General features: G+C 48.0%; 1 protein-coding gene across 8 annotated transcripts in view; it reads right to left on the bottom strand.

Annotated features, from left to right (window-relative positions):
* The window catches only part of CRACR2A (calcium release activated channel regulator 2A), a 137,619-nt gene that overhangs the window by 14,644 nt on the left and 102,957 nt on the right, over nt 1–20,018 (bottom strand). For 7 of the 8 annotated variants that reach the window (XR_012017816.1, XM_072799331.1, XM_072799329.1 and 4 more), the window contains 5 exons: nt 18,151–18,469; nt 14,357–14,489; nt 8,779–8,860; nt 8,564–8,678; nt 60–161 (listed from right to left, as the gene is read on the bottom strand). Coding sequence is in view for 7 of the 8 variants with exons in the window: in XM_072799331.1 (XP_072655432.1) it covers nt 60–161; nt 8,564–8,678; nt 8,779–8,860; nt 14,357–14,489; nt 18,151–18,469 (751 nt within the window). In the remaining variant the exon portion in view is untranslated. Of the gene's footprint in view, nt 1–59; nt 162–8,563; nt 8,679–8,778; nt 8,861–13,508; nt 13,844–14,356; nt 14,490–18,150; nt 18,470–20,018 lie in introns of those variants that run through there. The other variant, XM_072799335.1, reaches the window with a different exon arrangement.

Genomic DNA, 20,018 nt, shown 5'->3' with positions numbered 1-20,018 from the left:
GGCCTCACGGCCCTTGGGGTCCCACCCCAACCAGAGAGATGGAAACGTTTGTTCTTTACCTTGGAAAGTTGTTCTCCAAGGCCTCGGGGAACTTCCCGCTCTTTCTCATTGTCAACTTTATTGCCCAGCAGAAGAACAGGAATGTAGTCTCCCACAGCTTCCTGCCGAACAGATAATACCCCAACTGAGAGAAGCATCCATAAAGAAACCCCAGAAGGGCAGGCTTAAAATGCTGGCAGGAAAGATGCAATCTGGCTTGCAACACCCCTGCTGCCACAACAGGCCAGGCGATAATCCAGTCATCACAAAAGCTAAGAGGGAGAGTCATGTTCTCTGAGGGTCTCAGTTTACGAGGCTTCTGCAGGGTGCCTCAAATCTGCCTCTGGGTACCTCCCAGATTCGGCTTGCAGTGACTTCTCCCTCCTTCACCACTCATCCTTGCTGGATGGGACATGCAGGCCCCCTCAGGTATGCTGAGGGCAACGGGATGAGGGGACAGTAGAGACTGATAAACTAGGTGTCCTTTAACAATGCTTATTAGCATCCCTGAAAGCATTCCTAAGTGACCGGACTTAGTCTAAATGAACCAGAATGAACCAAAGGAATTCATGTAATGTGGTTTGGAGCAGGTCTAAGGGCCACTTTGATTAGACGTGGCATCTCCAGAGGCCTCATATTGAGCACAGAAGCTCCCAGATGGTTAGGTCCAAGTCTCATACCTGGTATTGGGTCCCTAGTGCCCAGTATACAACTGTTGTGTGCGTAATTGGAGGTCACCCCGTGGGGTGCGCAGCACCCTGTCTCTGCTTGCTCTGGCTCTGACTAAAGCCCCACAGGGGAAAGAGCTCTGTGACCACAAGTAACAGGTATTCAAGGGGTCAGCTTTCTTCACTCCTCTGATGACTGTGGCATATCAGCCACCAGCCCACACCCCAGTCTCGGCATCCCGGGGTGTCCTCCCTTGTGTAATGTGTGTACTTTCTGTGCCTCTTGGGATGGCAAACAAAGAGCCCACAGCACGCAGCTATTAAGTGAGTATATATGGTAATATTCACATTCGAGCAGGTTGTTATTTTTACTTAGTGAGATATTTAATTAGGGTCTTTTAATAATAATTTGGTAAACAATAGTTATTCATTTTAGCTAAAATGTTTTACTAACGAGAGAGGGTTGGGGGATGATAGAAGCTAACAAGCCCTTCCAGTTTTGCCAAGAGTTCAGCCACTTTATCTAACCACTTCATATCAATATCCCAAGTCCATCCCATAGATGCACATATTTTAAGTTTGAGTGCAATTATCTTTGAAATCAAGCCTCCATGGCTCCTTAATCTATACATTCACTTTATTGCAGTTTGGTAGTGAAAAAAAATTCTCATTTACTCAACGAGAACATTAAGCCTCAGAGAATCCGAAAGAATATTTGATAACAAAGTCGCTGCGTTACGAGGAGCCTTTAGTCTACGGTCCATGATTCTCCAATGTTTTTCTCTACATTCTGGTTTCCAGTGAATTCTCTGCTACTTAGTATCTTATTAACTAGAATTCTCTCAAATTGGTATTTCCATCTATTCATGGTCAGATGTAATTCATGTTGGTAATGCATCTTCTGATCCATCACAAATAGATCAAATTATGTGCACTGTAGTTGATGTGCTAAGTTGATTGCACCCTTTCCAATTATTTGCAAATGAGAAACTACTTATGGCATAGAGACCATGCTGTGGCTCCCTATTACCAGAGCATTGAGTAATGGGAATACCCCCATTTTCTGACTGTGTTGTGCCACAGAAACTTGTGCGAAGACTTTTTCACAGAAAAGGAAAAAAAGAGGAGAAAGCAAGGAAATGGGCCAGAAGGCTTGCTGTGTGGAGCACATGAGAGATATTTGTAGATTTATGTGTGAGGGATGACTAAGCCTTGTGGGATTTCTTGACATGGAAACTCTGAAAATATGAGCATCAGACTTGAAATCCGAAGGCAGAATTCGAACCTGGATTCAGGTAGGTTGGAATGGGTGATGGCTTCAGCCTCCTCACTTGCAAAGGGAATGGTGGGTACTGAATGACCGAATAGGATCAGGTAGGGAAGAGTCACATGCCCAGCATCTGAGCCCAGTGCACCACAGATAGCAATGCTGCCTCTGAGGGAAAGGCGGTTGGGGGTGTGGCAGGGTTGGGGGGGCAGCCTTCTTTTTTAAAGCAATTCCTGGATATAAAAATAAAACATCTTAGAAGGAGCAGAAAAAAGCCAAGGCCTCCCCCTACCCTGCCACCCCCCAGCTGTGGCTTCTGTCCTTTGCATTGTTCCTCTCTTATGCAAATACTCGGGACAGCTGGCTTCCCTTCTGTGGGCCTTGGATTGCTGCTGATAAAGAATTAGGTCTATCCCCAAAGATGTGGCAAAAATAAGTGAGCACCAGCATAAGGCCAGAAGAGTATGCTGGCCATCATAGGCAGTCAGTCATCATCACCCTGGCCCAACACTGGGCTCTGACACAGGGCCACAGGGAGGGTTGGGGCCGGGGTAGGTGTCTCATGGTCCTCTCTGACCTGAACCTCAAGTCTTCGGCTATCTGCCCAAACCTTACATTTTTCACGTACCCGCCTAGTTGTTCAGCCTGTATACAGCCTGGCACAAAGAGGTTCATCAGTACCCACTGACTGACACAACACTCCCTTTTGAAAGTTTAAAGTGCATCTCTTTTGGGAAACGAGTCTAAAGTCTACCCCACCTCTGCTGACATTTCTATAGATGCCAGGAGAACTCTGTAGGCATGACAGGTCAGAGAGAAGGAAGCAGAGCTCTTTAGAAGGGCACACAACCCAACCTGTCTGTGTGGGACCTGTCCAAATCATTCCTCTTCACAGACTCTCTTCTGTGAGCTGTGAGATGGACCTATACAGCTGCTTCCTATCCTCTGATACTCTGACATAGAAGCCTCTCCATTCCTCCAACCATTTCAGTTGCCTTTCTTTGAACTCGTGCTTGTTGGAAGACAGACGTGTTGAAATTCAAAAGATTACCCACCTCTGACTTTAAATAACACGAGCTGTCAACCTGGAGCAGAGGACTGACATTCAGCTCAGAACGTGCAGCTGTTGGGTTTGGTTGGCTGTAGTATGTGTGAGTGTGACTGTGTGTGTGTGTGTGTGTTAATATGCATTTGCTGGGAGGCAAGAAAAAGCACTTAGCCAGGATAGTGCTGCTATTTCTCTGGAGCCAGAACAAAAAAATTTCTCAGCACATTAAAGCATGTAGTTATGCTAAGAAAAAAATGACTGCAAAATTATATCTTGGGGGTTTCCATATTTATCCACCCCCTGGACTATGAGTCAAAACAAGATTTATTTGTGTAGTTCGTTTTAAACTGCCAGCACTTCAAGCTCAACTTGGAACATGGGGGAAAAAAATCAAACTGCTATTTTTTGCTCTGTGCTGTGCAAAGATCACAGAATGAGAATTAGCTAGTGGTCCACGAAAGGAGAGCAAAGTGGGCCTGGCCCCTTCGAGCTATAGAACTGTTCTGCTGTGAGGTGGAAGCGGCAAGGACTGAAAAGAAATGAACACCTATTTTTCAGAAGCAGATTTCAACCATGGACCATGTGATGCTCTTGTCACATAATGCATAATGCAGCATAATGCAGTGGCAAAGCCCTAGATTCTAGTTCTGGCTGGGCGTCTGGCAAGCTGTGGGTACTTTTGGACAAGTCACTTCCTCTCTCTGGATCACAGGACTTTTCATCCATAAAACCAGAGACTGCATTAGATTAATCTTCAAGTTCTTTCCCAGCTTGGAGACACTGCTCCTGTTGGCTTAATGACTCCAGTCATTTTCCACCTCCTTGACTTATAGGCCTAAGAATACAGGGCTATCAGAGTGACAAAAGATGGAAACAAGAAGTTCAACACGCCAGGACCACAGACATCAGGGACCAACAAACTGGATTTGAGAAAAATACCAGCCCTTTCAGGTTTGTACCAAATCCTATTTTCCCTAACTGATACAGGCCCCAAAGTCTCCAGGCATCCAATTTGTCCCATGGTCTAAACATGGGACCCTTAGAGCCCAACAACCAGTTTCTTCTCTGGATTAGATTGGCTAAACCAGTCCTCCCAAGCAGAGATGAGAAGGAGGTGGGGGAGGGTTGGAAATAGTGAGTTCGCAGGAATGGTTACTTGCTTTGATGTGCTATATGGTACATAGGAAATGCAAATGGCAGGAGAATCAGCACAGGATGTGCCTGGGCCTCTTCTGTGGAAGGCCTGTGGGCAAGGTAGAGCTGCCCAGGAGAGGAAAATGTAGGAGGACAGCCATGGGGACCAGGCTCTCCCACCTCATAAAGCAGAGCAGGTGTTAGGTCTCTTGTGCCAAAGGAGTTTAGTTCCGCTGGAGCTGGAAGGATCTGTTATGGTCCTCTCATCCGTGCATACTCCAGCTCTATCCTGGAGCCACCCGTGCCCAGAGGATCAAATGCCTCCTGTAAGAATGTGGGGGCCAGAACCCTTTAGAGCTTCTGCTCCACTGTCATTGGGTGATCGGCCAGTTTTGTGGCCTGGAAGTGCTGAGCTGGGATAGTAAGTACTTCCTTTATAGGGTACTCCACACCCCACCCCACCCCCCAAACATCTGTTCCCACCCCACACAACCTCTTCCAAGAGTGAGTCTTTGCCACGTATAATCTGTGGCAATTTAAGCCCTTTCTTCTTACACTGCTTTTCAGGTTGCAGGAGGAAGGGGCGCTGCGAACAGCTGGCCAGCATTCACTTAATAATAAGGCTTCAGAACCTGAAGCCTGTTATTAAAGCTCCCCCTCCACCCTCCCTTCTCCAGGCGAGGGAGTTGGCAAAGTGCTTGGAGCTCTATGGAAAAATAAGGTGCTCCACAAATATAAAGTACTTATTATTTTCAATCCCCTCCGATCAAATTAGGTGTCAGGTTTTAATCTGTCACCTGACACCTCTGATTGCTGGTTGCCAAGGCAGAATGACTTTAGCTTTTCAAGAATCTTGAGAATAATTGCATTCATGATCCCACTGTTCCACACCTTTGACACACACTCCACCATCTGACGCTTGATCACATGTTCACACAACTGCCCCCAGCACTTGTTCTTGAAACCCTGGGCCACAGGGCTGGGCCCCGGTACCAAGTCCCCCAGAGTGCCTCACCAGTGCTAGACAGGTGGGTGATGCTCAGTAGATTCTAGTTGAAGGAACACAGACATCTTTGAAAGTGATTCAGAACCTTGCTTCTCAAAGGGTGGTCCCCAGCCTGGCTGCATTGGCCTTGCCTGAGAACTTGTTAGAAATGTAGAATCTTGGGGCCTATCTAAGATTCTGAACCTGCGGAGTCACATTCCATATTTTCACAAGGTCCCCAGGAGATTCCTCTGCATATTAAACTTTGAGACGCACTCTTTGGGCTTGGAATCAGGGCAGCAGAGAATCAGTCTACTGCCTTTTTTCTTTTTTTTTTAAATTGTATTTCTGGGCTCTGAATCGTTCTATTTGGGAAAGAAAGCCTAACATCTGTTTTGTTTGAAAGCATCATAGGTGATCCTGATTATTCAGGTTTGGAATCGCCATTTAGAGTTTTACCTGTACCTTCTGCTGATAGTCTCAAGAAGGAAAATCCAAACTCCAAATTATACAGAAAAGCCCCATCTGCACCCAGAGAATTCTGAGCAAAGTGCATTTTAGTGTGGTTTCCCGGGCCATTGATGCAACAGGGCTTCCCTGAGGACTCTTGCTGGGTACGTGCTGACGATGCTTTTCAGCCTTACCCCACTTGGGAACACGCCAGTCATCGGATGCTTGGCCTGGTTTTCCGGAAAATGACCAAACTGGTGCTTCCAGCTGCAAAGTTGGCCCTCTGATATCTCTTCGCCTCACTGCCACCACCAAATTCGACCTGATATTCCACCTCTCCGACTAGATCCCAGGCTCTTAATGCAAAATAGGGGCCTCAGAAACTACAGTTCCTACTGATGACAGAGAGCACGGTTCTGCAAGTTTGCCTCTATCCATCCCTATTAATCCCAGACTACTGCCTTTCGAACTGCCTCTGCCTGCAGTTGTCCCTATCAAGGGACAATGAAATGTCCATAGCTGGGAAAAGAATGGGTGGTGCAGAAGTCATGGCCTCCATTTCTTCCTTTGAGAATGAAATGTTGCTTTAGATCAGTGATTTTCTAAGGGAAACCTGCTTGTCTAACAAAATTGTGCCCAGGGACGCCTGGATGGCTCAGCGGTTGAGGGTCTGCCTTTGGCCCAGGGCGTGATCCTGGAGTCCCGGGATCGAGTTCTGCATTGGACCCTGCAGGGACCCTGCTTCTCCCTCTGCCTGTGTCTCTGCCTCTCTCTCTCTGTGTCTCTCAAGAAGTAAATAAATAAAATCTTTTTTAAAAAAATTGTGCCTAGACTTCCAATAATGAAAACTGAATGAAGCCAAGTAGCTCTGACTGACCTGGGAGATGAGGGACCCAGATTTGCAACCCTAGGCCCTTTCCTGCCCTCCTCAGTTCCCGGAGGACATAGTTACATTTCCAGGGCTCTAAGGAAACAAATTTGAGAACCACCAGATCAGATAACCTCTGAAGTCTCTCCTGGTGCTTAATTTCTGTGAGGAAGAGAAATTTGCAGCATTATCAAAAAAAAAAAAAAAAATCATGTCATAAATTCCAAAGTTTAAATAAGAGTCACTTCCAGATACCCATCCCATTTTTCCACTATTAGCTCGATGTAGAGCCATTCACTACATTTCAAAACTTACATTTTCTCTACTGTAAGGTTCTCAAGTACAATCATTTTGAGAAATGATTTGTATGGGGGAATCCCTGGGTGGCGCAGCGGTTTGGCGCCTGCCTTTGGCCCAGGGCGCGATCCTGGAGACCCGGGATCGAATCCCACATCAGGCTCCCGGTGCATGGAGCCTGCTTCTCCCTCTGCCTATGTCTCTGCCTCTCTCTCTCTCTCTCTGTGACTATCATAAATAAATAAATAAATAAATAAAATTAAAAAAAAAAAAAAGAAATGATTTGTATGAAGCAAATTTCAGAGAAACCTTTGAATCTGGTTTCCACTCTTGTTCCTTATTTTTCCTGGAAATGAGAGGGGTGTGGATTAGCAGCAGAGAAAGGAGTGGCCCAGCCAATCTAAACTATAAGAGAAACAGATTTTGGTGGGAGGAATCACAGATCTTAGGGCCAAAAGGATGAAGAAATGAACAACTTCAGTGTTCTGCCCGCACGACGAAACAGTCTCCGTTCACGCCTCCCACATCTGTGGAGCACGAGTTCTGTGGGACCCGTGCCAAGCGCCAGTTGCACAGTGACCAAGACACGGTGTCAGCTCTCAGGGGGCTGGAGAGCAGCAGGAGCGGGCTGGCACAGGGTCCTTCACAGCAGTGCTACTGTGTGGGGAGGAGGGTGGGGGGTTGCCAGGTCCTAGGGCTGGAGCAGAGGGTTGAATGTAAGCTCCATGAGGACAGGTACCTTGTGTCTTATCTGCTGCTCTAATTCCCAGACCCTAGAACAGTGCCTGGCAGGGCTTTAGACAAATAAATGAGTAACACATGGATCCTGCAGGTAGCAGGAGCGGGGAATCCCACGTGAGCATTTTGTTGAAGACTCTTCTGAGACCCTGTAAAATAAATACGTGGCTTGTCCACCCTGACCGTGGCCTTGAGAAGGCTGCATCTGAGGGGTAGACGTCATCAGAGGGTTAAAAAAGACTTACAAATTGAAGCAGCTTATTACAAATATAAATCAAGAAAGTAGTCTTAACAGATAATCCAGAATTCAGAGAAGAGGCCTGTTGCCTGGTGAGCCCTGGCCAGCATGCCTCTGGGGTGAGCAGGGGGGCCCTCGCATTGTAGATCAACCTCCCCTCCTGTGAAGGGTCATGGCAGAGGCCCCAAGACCCTGTGTGGTGCCGCTCCTGGGCTGGGCACAGCTGGGTCCACTGGAGGTGGAACGGCACAGAGGGCAAAAAGGGGGGAAAGAAGGCCGGTGGGACTCAGCTAAAATACTGGTTTCTTGGGGAAAACTTCCTTGACACTCCATCCTGAGTCCCTCCCCCAGTCCTATCTTTTTTTTTTTTTTTAAGATTTTATTTATTTATTCATGAAAGACACACGGAGAGAGGCAGAGACACAGGCAGAGGGAGAAGCAGGCTCCTTGCAAGGAGCCTGATGTGGGACTTGATCCTGGATCCCAGGATCATGCTCTGAGCCGAAGGCAGACGCTCAACCACTGAGCCACTCAGGCGCCCCGCCCCTCCCAGTCTTATCCTATTCACTCATGGCACTTATGGCGATTACAATACAGTTATTGGTATAATCTAGGTCTTTCAGGTGCCCTCCTCCATGAGGGCAGGGACTGTGTCAGTTTTGTTCATACCCAGGATCCAGGGCTGGGCTGGAGTTGGCCCTATGAAAGCAGAAATCGGTTTGTTCCTTGTTCCCATAGAAGGCGGGTTCCGAATCAGGTTTTGGAAGAGCTGAGTGGGGGCAGGACACAGGCAGGGACAAGGGGGAGGCAAGAGTTGGCACAAGTGCTCACCTCCACGCTGCTCAGCCACTGCCGGATGGATAGGAATGACTGTCTGGCTGTGACATCATACATGACGATGACGCCATCTGCCTTCCTGAAGAACTGCTGGGTGATGCAGCGGTACCTGCCACAGAGGGTCACACATCAGGGGGTGCATGGCTTCCCCCCGCAGCCCTCTGGATGGCAGGTGGAGGAGGCAGGGTTTGGCCAGGGATGCTCCTCACCTCTCCTGACCTGCTGTGTCCCATAGCTGCAGCGCCACATATGAGTCATCCACACGTACCATCTTCACCTGATAATCGATGCCTACAAGATAGAATGAGCCTATCACGTCCAGATCAGTAAACAATCCCCCGACATGTCTGGAAGCAAGTGAGGCCAGGGGCGGCAATCCTCCCTGGGTAGCTCCCCCCGGGAGGGGCTGTGGGGAATTGGACAGGGACGCTCGGAACCCGAGTCCTGGTCCTATCTCTGCCATGGTGGAGCTGGAGGGTGTGGGTCAAATCACTTAATCTCTCTGAACCTGCAGAACCTCACTGCAATGTAATCCACACCCTCTTTAGGGATTCTATAATAGGGTTCAAATGAGATCACATATGTAGAAGTAGATATGCCAAGGCAAAGAGAATTGTTATTTTTCACAAATCTACTCCCTCCCTGAAAAGATGGAGGAAGAAGAAACTGTCCTCCTATTTCTTTTTCTCCATCCTCCCTAAAATCCTTTTCGAAGTTCCCCTAACAAAATTCAAATATCCCTGGGAGGACAGATCGTACTTTCAGACTTCCATCAGCCAATGCAAAGGTATGTGGAGGGACTGGGTATACGGAAGGGGACTGGGTGGCAGGGCAAGGGAGGGTCAGAAGAGAAGGGGTAAGGGAGGAAGAGTCAAAAGCAACATTCACCCTTGAGATGAGCTTAAAGCCTAGCCCCTGGCCCAGTCAAAATCATCTCTCTGAGGCCGTGACCCTCCCCAGAGTCTTGGACCAGAGAGACAAGGTCAGGCATTCTGTACCCCACAGGGGCCCTCAGAGATAAGGACCTTAATGCAGCTTCTCCGAGAACATGTGAGAATATTCAAATGCTTAACGCTTTAAAAAAATTTTTCCACCTCAAGGCATCAAATCTGGGAACCAGAGGGCATCCGTTGCCACCTGCAAAAATGCCCGGAGGGAGAAGTTAAGACAGCCTATCTGAATGATGTGCAAGGCTCAGTAAGGGACAGCAACAGAGGCCAGACAGAGACAAAAGGGACAACAGAGAAGCAGTAAATAGGAAAGGTCATCCCAGCCATTGTCTCCAGGCAAAGCCTAGTGCACCTGGGAGCTCCAGAGTGGCAGGAAGGGGGGAGGAAGAGTCCTGGGCTCCTAGAATGTCAGACCAGCAGGGGCTCTAGAGGCCTTGTGCCTCACTGGTGAGGGCCAGAGAGGTCAGCACATTTGTGCATCCGGGAGAGAAAAAGAGCGATTTTGTCCAATTGGTAGAATGCTTGACATTCCTAGTTTTCCTAACCATCCCTCCATCTTCACAGTGTTCCTGTGACACCCACGAGGATTATTTGCACACATGTGCATGCCCAACCACACACACTCATGGACATGCACACAGATGTGTGCGTATGGACTCCCAACCCCCACAGTGAGAGAATGAAGCAGCCAGAGTCCAGTGACCAGATGCCTTGCCCACTCTAGGCAGCAGCTATAGCAAGTTGCGAGCCAGCTCTGAGGCTCATTTTTTTTTTTTTTTTTTTTGCAGTGCCCTGTTCCCCAGGGACACCTGGTGGCCTCATTAACCTAGAAAGTCCAGGCTAAGTGCACCCAACAAAATGGATTATGACTAGCTGGGCTGAACCTAGGCATGAGTGTTCTTAGCTAAAAGTGTAAGGGTCTCCCCAGTCTGTGCTCTGGTGGACTGAAGGAGCTGCTGGCTGTCTGAAAACAACTCTGGAGAAAGCTAAACACGGTCAACATGCTTTCAGGGCCTGATCGGAAAGCAGGCTGAGGTCTAAAGCCCCTGAGGTAAGAGCCCTCCCCTGGAAAGGCATGCAGGCCGAGGGGCAGGTGTGGCTGCTTGGGGCAGTTGGGTCTTGGCTGCGGTCATGGTCCTGCTCTATCTTACTAGGTAAATACTTTGCTGGAGGACAGGGAGCTTGTCTTGTAGGGAGCAAGTTGCACCAGGGAGTACTTGAAAAATGGGTGCTGTGCCGTGGTGAGCTTGCCGACAGCCCCTGCTGGGTACACAATGTACTTATCTCTGCAACCTCCAACAGAGAGGCCCAGAAAACAGATAAAGCCACAGAGTGGGGTGGGGGGGAGACAAGGATGGTGACAGGAGACACAAGGAGTCCAAGTCCAACAGAACACGCAACACACAATAACCAGAGAGCCTGTAATAAACTGGTTTCTAAGACTACAAGCAGTTCTAACATTTCAGAAGTTGGCAACCCCATGTTGCACATTGCAGCCTCAGTTCTGCACCTGACCAGCCATGTGACCTTGATGACATTATGTCACCCTCCTCATCTGCAAATGAAGTGTGATGGAGGGTGTAGAAGGGTAGGTCAGATGTTCATAATCTTTAAGTTCAGCTGTAGCATTCAACAAACACATGGCAGTGACCCCCGACTTGTAACCTAACAGGTTCCTGAATGACAGCGGGGCATCAGGAGTCCCCGTCACTGGGGGGATGGTGTGGGTCAATGTTGGGCTGATGGACTCCAGGAAGGGTGACATTAACCCTTCTGGACAAGACAGGCTCAAGATGTTATCAGAGGGGGATTTGGGAGTGGGAAGGGCCTGCAAGTTGTCGTGAAGAAAAACTCTAGGGATTTCTCTGTAGAAATAGGGAATGGGATAGAAACCAGACTGGTGGCCAAGAAAGGGTAGAGTGTACTCTGTTGGGGGAAACCTCTGGAAGAAACGCCTTGGGCTGTGGCCTGTGTTTTAAGGCAGGGGCCTGTGAACCAATGTGGGGCAGTGGAAGAAGCACGGGACTCGGAGTCCTGGTTTCCAGAGAGCTTTAGCTTCTATTGATCAGTCCTGCCATTTACAAAATGAGCTCCAACATTCTACAGAAACCATCATTTGACATCGCCAGGACAACCCCACAGGACTCAAACACTTGCCTTTGAAGAAATCAGATGGTCCTAAGGTGGGGTGGGCGGGGTGCCCCAAGTCACACTGTCCTATTGTAGCATTTATGTCATGCACAAGCCAAGAGTGGAGTACAGATCATGTCGGTATGAGGGAGCAGGAGGCCTGAAGGCCCCTCTGATGGTGATGGCAAGGTTTAGGGATCTGCTATGTCCCTATTATTGCTGCCTTAACAGGTGGTGGCCAGAGCCCCAACCTAGGGTTTGACTGCCCTGGCCCTAGGGCAGGATTCTGTGTCTCCTCTGTCTCTTTAAAGGGAGCATCTTTCTGGTGGCTCGCATGACATCTGTTACTGACATGTGTACCAGAACAAGGCACGTTGTGTGGCAGGGAGACTAATTTCAGCTGTCGTTCCAGCATGTTCTGCGCAGTGTGATGAAGGGCATTCCTGATTTGGAATCTTTGATATTTTTCCCTTCCTAACTTGTAGGTGTTTCCATAATTGGTCTCCCGGGAAGTGCAAATTAGTCTGATTTTTCCTTTTTCAGAGGCTTCCAGTTCAGGGGCACAAGTTGGAAATGTAAATGGAGCCTGATTTCATCGATAGGAGAGGCATGCTGGGTGCATTGCTCAGGGGGATGCCTCTGAGGGCGGGGGTCTGGCATCTACTCCTCCCCATCTCCCACAAACCTGTGCTAGAACCCTGACCTGTGTGGGCCTATCCCATAGAATGCCCCCAGGAAGGTGAGTCCTCCTCCTATAGTCCTTGCTTCCTGAAGCACACTGGGCTCACTCCCAGCAAGGCCAGACTTCTCCAGACTTGGGTCATACAGACCCAGCAGAAGGCTGTCTGCTCTTCTTCCTGTCAGGGGCCTGATTCTTCATCTAGGGATGTTCTCAGTCTTTGTGTGGAATGAGACTGAAGGCAGGGGACAAAAGAATGTTCCAGATGTGATAAGAGCATAGGAAAAGACCCAACAGTTAGAACAGGATGCTTGAAGCATATGGAAAGAGACCCAACTACAGGAGCAAGTCTGGGAGGAAGGGGAAAAACATGAAATCTCCCAAGGCAGGGTTCTGGAGCAAGGAATGTTTGTCTTATAGGGTTAGCTTGTCAGACAGCTGAAGACTAAAGATGGTCTGAACAGAGAACCAGACTTGGAAGCCATCTTGGGGGACCTGATTCAAATCCTCCAGGAGGAAAAACTTGAAGCCTCCAGGGGGAACAAGTCCTCTTCCCAAGATCACATAGCTGATCAGTGGCAGAGCCAAGATGAAGATCCAGGACTCCACGGGGCACATGGGTGGCTCATGGTTGAGCATCTGCCTTCAGCTCAGGATGTGACCCCGGGATCCTGGTATCGAGTCCCACGTCGGGTTCCCCACAGGGAGCCTGCTTCTCCCTCTGCCTATGTCTGCCTCTTTCTGTGTCTCTCATGAATAAATAAAATCTTGAGGAAAAAAAAAAGATCCAGAACTTCTGATGTTCCACTGAACCTTAGCAACCTCCCCTGCCTGTACCAACCCATGCCTACCCCTCGGAATGGGCACATGTCCTCACTGCTCGCTGGGTGCTGAGCACATATAATTCAATATGCTTAGGGGATACTGCGGAATGGTACAGAAGGGGCATGTGGGGGAGCCAATATAGCACTAAATATCAGCTGAGGGGCTGTGGACAAGCCTCTTAACCTCTCTGGGCCTTAGTTTCCTGATCTGCCCGTTGAGCTGATAACAGTACTTCCCTCCCAGGGTTGTGTGAAGATAGATTGAAATGATGACTATAAAAGCCCATGGTAAATATGCAAATCACATTAATCTATTTTCAAATGCAAAGAATATATTTTCAAATTAATATGCAATTTTAAATATGCAGATCACACTAATATACTTTCAAATACAAATAATATATTTTCAAATACACAGACTTATCACTGTGGCTCAACGGTACACAGTAGTCTCACAATGGATTTATTTTTTGCTTGAGTGATTCAAGCAAAAGGTAGAAGCTAAAAGGTCAGTATGCCCTTGGCTCTTATGACCCACTCCAATGCAATGAGCAGCCCTGGGTGAAGGGAGCAAAGGCTTCTATCCGAATAAAATATTACTTGAGTGTGGGAACACATTAAGCCATGATCATCCATTAATGGCTGAGCCTAATGAGCTTCCACGATGAAATCCAGCTGTCACCCAGCAGGCCTGGAATGCAGAATGGGGAAGATGTGATAATAAAAGGAGCCACCCAGAGCACTGTCCTCCCTCTCCACACACACACACACACACACACACACACACACACACACGCAGAGCAGCAGGGCAGGAACCTGCTGGCCCCAGGGGAGGCGGGCTTCGTGGTGTCTCAGTGTGCACCTCAGGAGGAGCCTGAAAACTCAGGGCCCTGCTGAAAATGGAGGAAAAAAGATAGAAAGGGGATGGGTTCGGAGGGGAACATAGAGCCTATCTTTGCCACTGCAGTTCCCCTCAGGCTGGGCAAAGCAAGTGATCAGTGGTTCTACTCCGTGTGGGATGAGCTCGGCGTCTGGCACAGTGTGGGAGGTGGACTTGACCTTGCCCCTTCAGCCTCACTGGGGAATAAGAGGCATGGGCCCCTACCAGCCTGACCCCACGGCCACTCCCACTGGGCTCCCAGTCCCTTCCTGGGCCCCCTTCCCACACCCTCCCTTCCCAGAGGGGGCCCCTCTGAGAACTCACCCACAGTGGCTGCCAAGCCTGGGGCAAACCGGTCCTCGCAGAATCTCCTTAGGAAGGACGTCTTCCCCACAGCAGAGTTCCCCACTAACACAATTTTGAAGAGCCGGTCTGGGATGGAGAGAGGGGCTTCCTCCTGCGGACAGCACCCAGTCTGGCCAACTGCTGGCACAGTCACCCACCCGTCCTCCCACTGCAACCTGTCCTTTAACCAATCCCTGCGGTGTCCAGGGGCAGGTGAGCACCTGGCCTACTGACTAGCAGGAGTCTGGGATGCAAGTAGCTTTGGGCTCTGGGCACAAAGGCTCCTTCTAGCATCAGCAGGAGGGAAGAGAGACACTCATTCTGCCACTTGTCATCCGCCTGCTGTGTTGCAGGCCCTGGGCTGGGTGTGAAGACACAGGGACAAGGGTGCAGGTCTGGTTTGTGTGGACAAAAGGAGGCAGCCATGGAAACAAATCCTTGCAACGCAAGCTTCCAAGTGCTCCGGGAGCCGGGAAGAGGAGTCCGGGGCCCACAGGAAAGGACATTTTGAGCTGGGGCTCAAAGAGGAGGCAGGGATTCTCCATGCAGGGGAAGGAGAGGTGAGATGTTTGCAGGGGAAGAGGGAGATGTATGTATATCACAGGGACAGAGACAGCCCAGGGTGGTCCAGGGGACCTTTATTTCTGTCCTGTTATTGAAAGCCTGGACCAAATGGAGGATGCTCTTGCCTCCCTGCACCATGCTCGTCCTTCCATCTTATCAGCTTCCATTTAGGATCCCATCTGCCCGGGAAAGGATTTCCACTCAGTAAGCTGGGAAATCTGCTACCCAGACCACGGGGCGGAGCTTTCCAGAGTCCACCGGTCACCGCGCTCCTTTTCTTTTGCCCACCAGTCGGCAGGGACTGGGAGCAGTGCTAGGACACTGGGGAGGATGGACTTGCTCTAGGACAGCCTGGAGTGCTAGGGTAAGGAGCTGCCTTGCACGATCATTGCCTCCATCATTGCCTCCTGTAAGCTGCTTGTTTGCTCACCCAAATCCTGCCTCCAGGTCCAGCCCCGCACTGCCTGGCCAAATGAGGAAGATCTTTTGAATATATTTAGAAGCGGATTTGGGGGAATTAGCTCCTCTCATTGAGCAAATACTATAATGGAGTGGCAGCAGATATTAGCAGTACTTGAGTCTCAAAGAAAAGCCATTAACAGCCTTTTGGAGAGAAATCAATTCCATGCAGTACTTAGGAGGGAATTCAAGGTCAATTATGGGAGTTTCAACTAAACTTAAAAAAAAAGAAACAACCCACACTCACAAACTATGCCCGCCACTTGGTTTTCTTTATTCTTCCAATGCGTAAGGCATAGACTCAGCTGGTCCCTGCATAGCCTCTGCTCCAGCTATCATTTGTTGGAGACTAAAGCTCAGTGCAGCAATCTGTGTATCCCTAGGCATGTCTACAGGTATGGAATGTGAAGCCCAGAGCAGGACAAGCCTCTGTAGAGGCTATGCTGGTCCTGCTCTAGGAAAAGCAGTGGGTTTTTTGTTTTTGTTTTGTTTTGTTTTGTTTTGTTTTTGCAGGCCAAAGGAGATGAATGCATTGATGCTCCAGCTCTGGGCAGGACCCACCTGACAGTCATGTTCACTCATATAACCTGTGTCCCCTCTGGGGGACAATCTGTACTGTGACAACCAGACTGGTGGGGGTGGGGAGAGGAATGGAGTAAGATCTGTTCTCATTCTCTGTCTTACCATTGGAAAAAAAGCTTTAAGAAAATAAAAGTAATGCATGCTAATTTTTAAAACTAGGAAAAACAGAAATGTAGAGAAGAAAACAATAATTATTCATAATTACTCTGTCACCAGGAAATGGTCACTATTCATATTTGAATGCATTTCTTCCAGGCTTTTTTCTATATAGATGGATGAATATGTTTTATTTAAATCAATTATAGACATTTATTCTACTTTCTCATATATTATTAAATTATAAATATTTCTGATTTACTCAGGTTTCTTAAAAATGTGATTTCTTTTTAGATTTTATTTATTTATTTGAAAGAGAGAGAGAGCTGAGGACAAACTGAGAGGGGGCAGAAGGAGAGGGAGAAGCAGATTCCCTGCTGAGTGCAGAGCTGGACTCTGGGCTCGATCCCAGGACCCTGAGATCATGACCTGAGCTGAAGGCTGACACTCAACTGACTAAGCCACCTAAGGTGCGCCTTGAAAATGTGATTTTTAACAGTGCTATGATATTCTATTGAATTTTGTCAAGTGTTTGCTAATATACATAACCATTTTTGAATTAAATCTTTGTCTGAATTTGGTTATTAGGAAAAATTGGTAGGAGTAGAAGTGCTGGTTCAAAGAATATAGAATTTCTAAGTCCTTGATTCCTGTCATCAAACTACTTTCCAGAAAGCTTGTACTGATTTATGCTTCAGCAGCCTGGCATGGAAGGGCCTGCCTCATAGCACTCTTCCAAAGAGTAGACCCTCTGTTGAAGCTGCTATGTGACTTCTTAGAGAGCATATTTCCTCTCTGCTGCAGCTGCCATCCCAGACTGGATGGTAGCACCCCTGGTGGAGCCAGCGCCCAAATGAGAGCACATGGAAAGAAGATGGGCTCATGTTCCTCGGGGGCGGGACCAAGCCTCACACCCTGGGCTTCTACTTCCCAGGGGAATAGACCTTTCTGATGTGCCCCATCAGATCACATGGCCCAGCACACACAGATGCTTAGTTTTTCCTTTATTCCATCCCCTCCCTCTTGATACTTTTACCTTTGGAGCATAGTGTGGGGTATTTAAAACCCCAGTGTGCCCCCTGCCTCCAAGTGTAGGTCTGTGCTGAGGGGGATGTGGGAGGGTATGTGGAAGGGAAGGGCTGCTACCCACCTCTGGGGCCATCCAACTCTCACTCTCCCCCTGGCCCAAGGCCCTTTGGAGAAGGGATACATATGCACAGATCTTAACCCAGTACCCAAAATGACAACCAATGCCAAGAAGTCCCTGCAGTTGTTGTAAAGCTTTCCTGGCAAACATGCTAATATGGCCCTTGGAAATGGTCAAGTGGCAATGGCTCAGTCCTAGAGAGTTGCCCCAGTATACAGGGAAGAGCCTCTTTCACATTGTCATGGACATTTCTGTAGCCTTTTAGACAGTCAAGTAGGAGGTAAAGGGCTTGTGGAGTCTATTCCTGGGTCACAAATGAGATGAGGAACATCATCTCCATGAACCAGAGGAAGATGCTTACTATGGCCTCCTTATCCTACAGAATTGATCAAGAAGCTCTGGTAGGGAGTGCAGCAGGGAGGTAGAAGAGAGGAGGATCACCCTGAAGGGAGGGATAAGCAGGGCATTTGGGAATGAAAGGAAGATTAGCTGATTGGGAACCTAGAGAAAAATGATGGTACACAAACTTTACAAAGCAATGATTGGTTTTGCTGAGAACAGTTACAAAATATAAGGGAAGATGTGTAATTTTAAAAGTATGTGATGTTTTATGCTAAGAGCCAAGCAAAGTGTCTGTCTAAAGTAGTTATTCAGTAAATGCTTTTGAATCTGAATCAGAAAAGAGAACATAGGGTGGGGAATAGGGCAAACCACAGAAGTTATAAAGAGAATTTACTAGGACCCCTGAGTCTCCCCAGTGACCCTCAGTCCAATAGAGCAAGCTGGTATCTGAAGGACACAAATATGGTGATTCATGAGACCAGCCACATCTGACTTCCTGAGATGCCTTTGGGGCTCTTGGGTTTAAATGCAATGGACAGGCATAAGAGTGACACCTACAAACGAACACAGGATGTGTCCTTACTTTAGACAAGGCTTCTTTTCCAACAGGTTGCCCACGAGGAGAGGTAGGCATGGGTTCCAAAGGTCTGGTCTGCTGGCTTTGTCCTTGCACCCTCTGCTGGGAGACCTCTTCCTCTTCTGGACATTTGCTCAATGGCTGCTCGAAACTGCCATCCAGGAGCTGGGGAAGGGGGTCTTCTTCAATGGAGATGATTCTGCGGAATGCCCGGGGGAATGGACCCCCAGCCCCTGGCTCCTCTTCTGGAAAGGGATATCCACTCAGGCCTAGGGAGCTTCTCCTCCTGGAGAGGCCAAATACATCTTCTTCCTCCTCTGACTGGCTATTTTGGAGTAGAGAAGAAAGAGAAATGGGGAGAATATAATAACATATATAAATATGGAAACTGGAGAGATGCCTGATAGCTCTGTGACAAACAACTAACTGAAGAGCATCAAACCTTAGGGGCAGAGAGCTCCAGGAAAGGAAAAGAAAACCAAACAGATCCAACATTCTTTAGCCCATTCACCCAATACACTTCTGTAAGTGCTTAATGAATATGAATGTAATAAGGTAGTGGCGATGATAATGCTGAAGGTGGTGGTGATGATGATGGAGGTGGTGTGATGCTGATGAAGGCAGTGGTGATGAAGGCAATGGTGATGATGATGATGAAGGTGGTGTTGATGGTGAAGTTGGTGGTGACGATAATGATGGTGATGATGATGATGGAGGTGTTGTGAGGATGATGAGCACCAGGTATTTAGCTAATGACACAGTCATGCACAGATGAACACAACCCCATCCTCATGGAATGTTCAGCTAGTGGGGGGCTGAAGCAGTAATGGCACAACTATATACACTTCAACAAGCTGTGAGAAGTGCCAAAAAGGGGTAGTAAAGGATATAAAGAAAGGAGCATAAAAGATCTGGAAATAAAGCATCTTTAGTTAATAATCAGGTGACCTTGGCTGTAGTCCTGACACCAGCCCTTACTGACTGCGACACTAAAGAAAACACTTCAACTCTTCCAGCCTCAGTTTCCTCACCATGGAATGTGGCTCATCTGCCTTGCCTATCTCAGTAATAAGACAATGCATAAAAACAGATGTCTTCACAAAATAGTCCTCAGCAAAATGAGTGAGGAGGTGTTGCTGCTCTGTGAGGAGCCCCCACCACTGGCTCAGAAGCAACTGCCCATTTGTGGATGGGCTTTGGGTAGCAAGGAAGTCAGGCAGGGCCCCTCTACCTGCCTTTCCTACCTTTCTCTTTCAATGACCCTGCTAGTCAGTGTCCGGAATAAGTGGCCTCAGAGGCCTACATGCATATTTGCTTCCAGAAGCATCAAGAACAAGGGAAAGCAGTAGGAGGTAGAGGAAATTGGGCAACCAGATATGAGCCAATGCACAGGCTGTATTTTCAGGTTTTGAGAGCAAAGGCCTCACTTCCTGGCACAGGAAGTCAAGTCTCTGTGAATAAACAGTTAAAGCTGAGAAGGGTTTTAAATGGAAATCTGGCAGGGAGAACCTTAAGTCCAAAAGTGAAACACACATGCACACACACGCATGCAAGGATTAGAAAAAAAAAAAAAAACGGAATGCAAATTAGGTGAGCAGGTGACAGGGCCAAAGGAGAAAGAAGATAGATGAGGGTCACATGATATGAAAAACAGTGAAGCTCCTTTCATTTTGCCCCCTGGCTTATAAAAGTTATTATTCCTAAGAACCAATAATAGGAAGGGAAAAGAAAAAACTGCATGTATCATTGTTCTGAAGTCAAGTGCAACTCTGAAAGATAAGAGAGTGCTTGCTCACAAAAACGGTGACTTAATTTGGGTCCCTTGATACAAAATAAAGAATTTTGTAGCAATTCAGGGACCTTCTCCTTTATTT

Source organism: Canis lupus, chromosome 25 (genome assembly GCF_048164855.1).
Source record: "Canis lupus baileyi chromosome 25, mCanLup2.hap1, whole genome shotgun sequence".
In the NCBI taxonomy this organism is placed as follows: domain Eukaryota; kingdom Metazoa; phylum Chordata; class Mammalia; order Carnivora; family Canidae; genus Canis; species Canis lupus.
The sequence above is the reverse complement of the archived record's forward strand: the minus strand, read 5'-3'. Positions and strand labels throughout refer to the sequence as shown.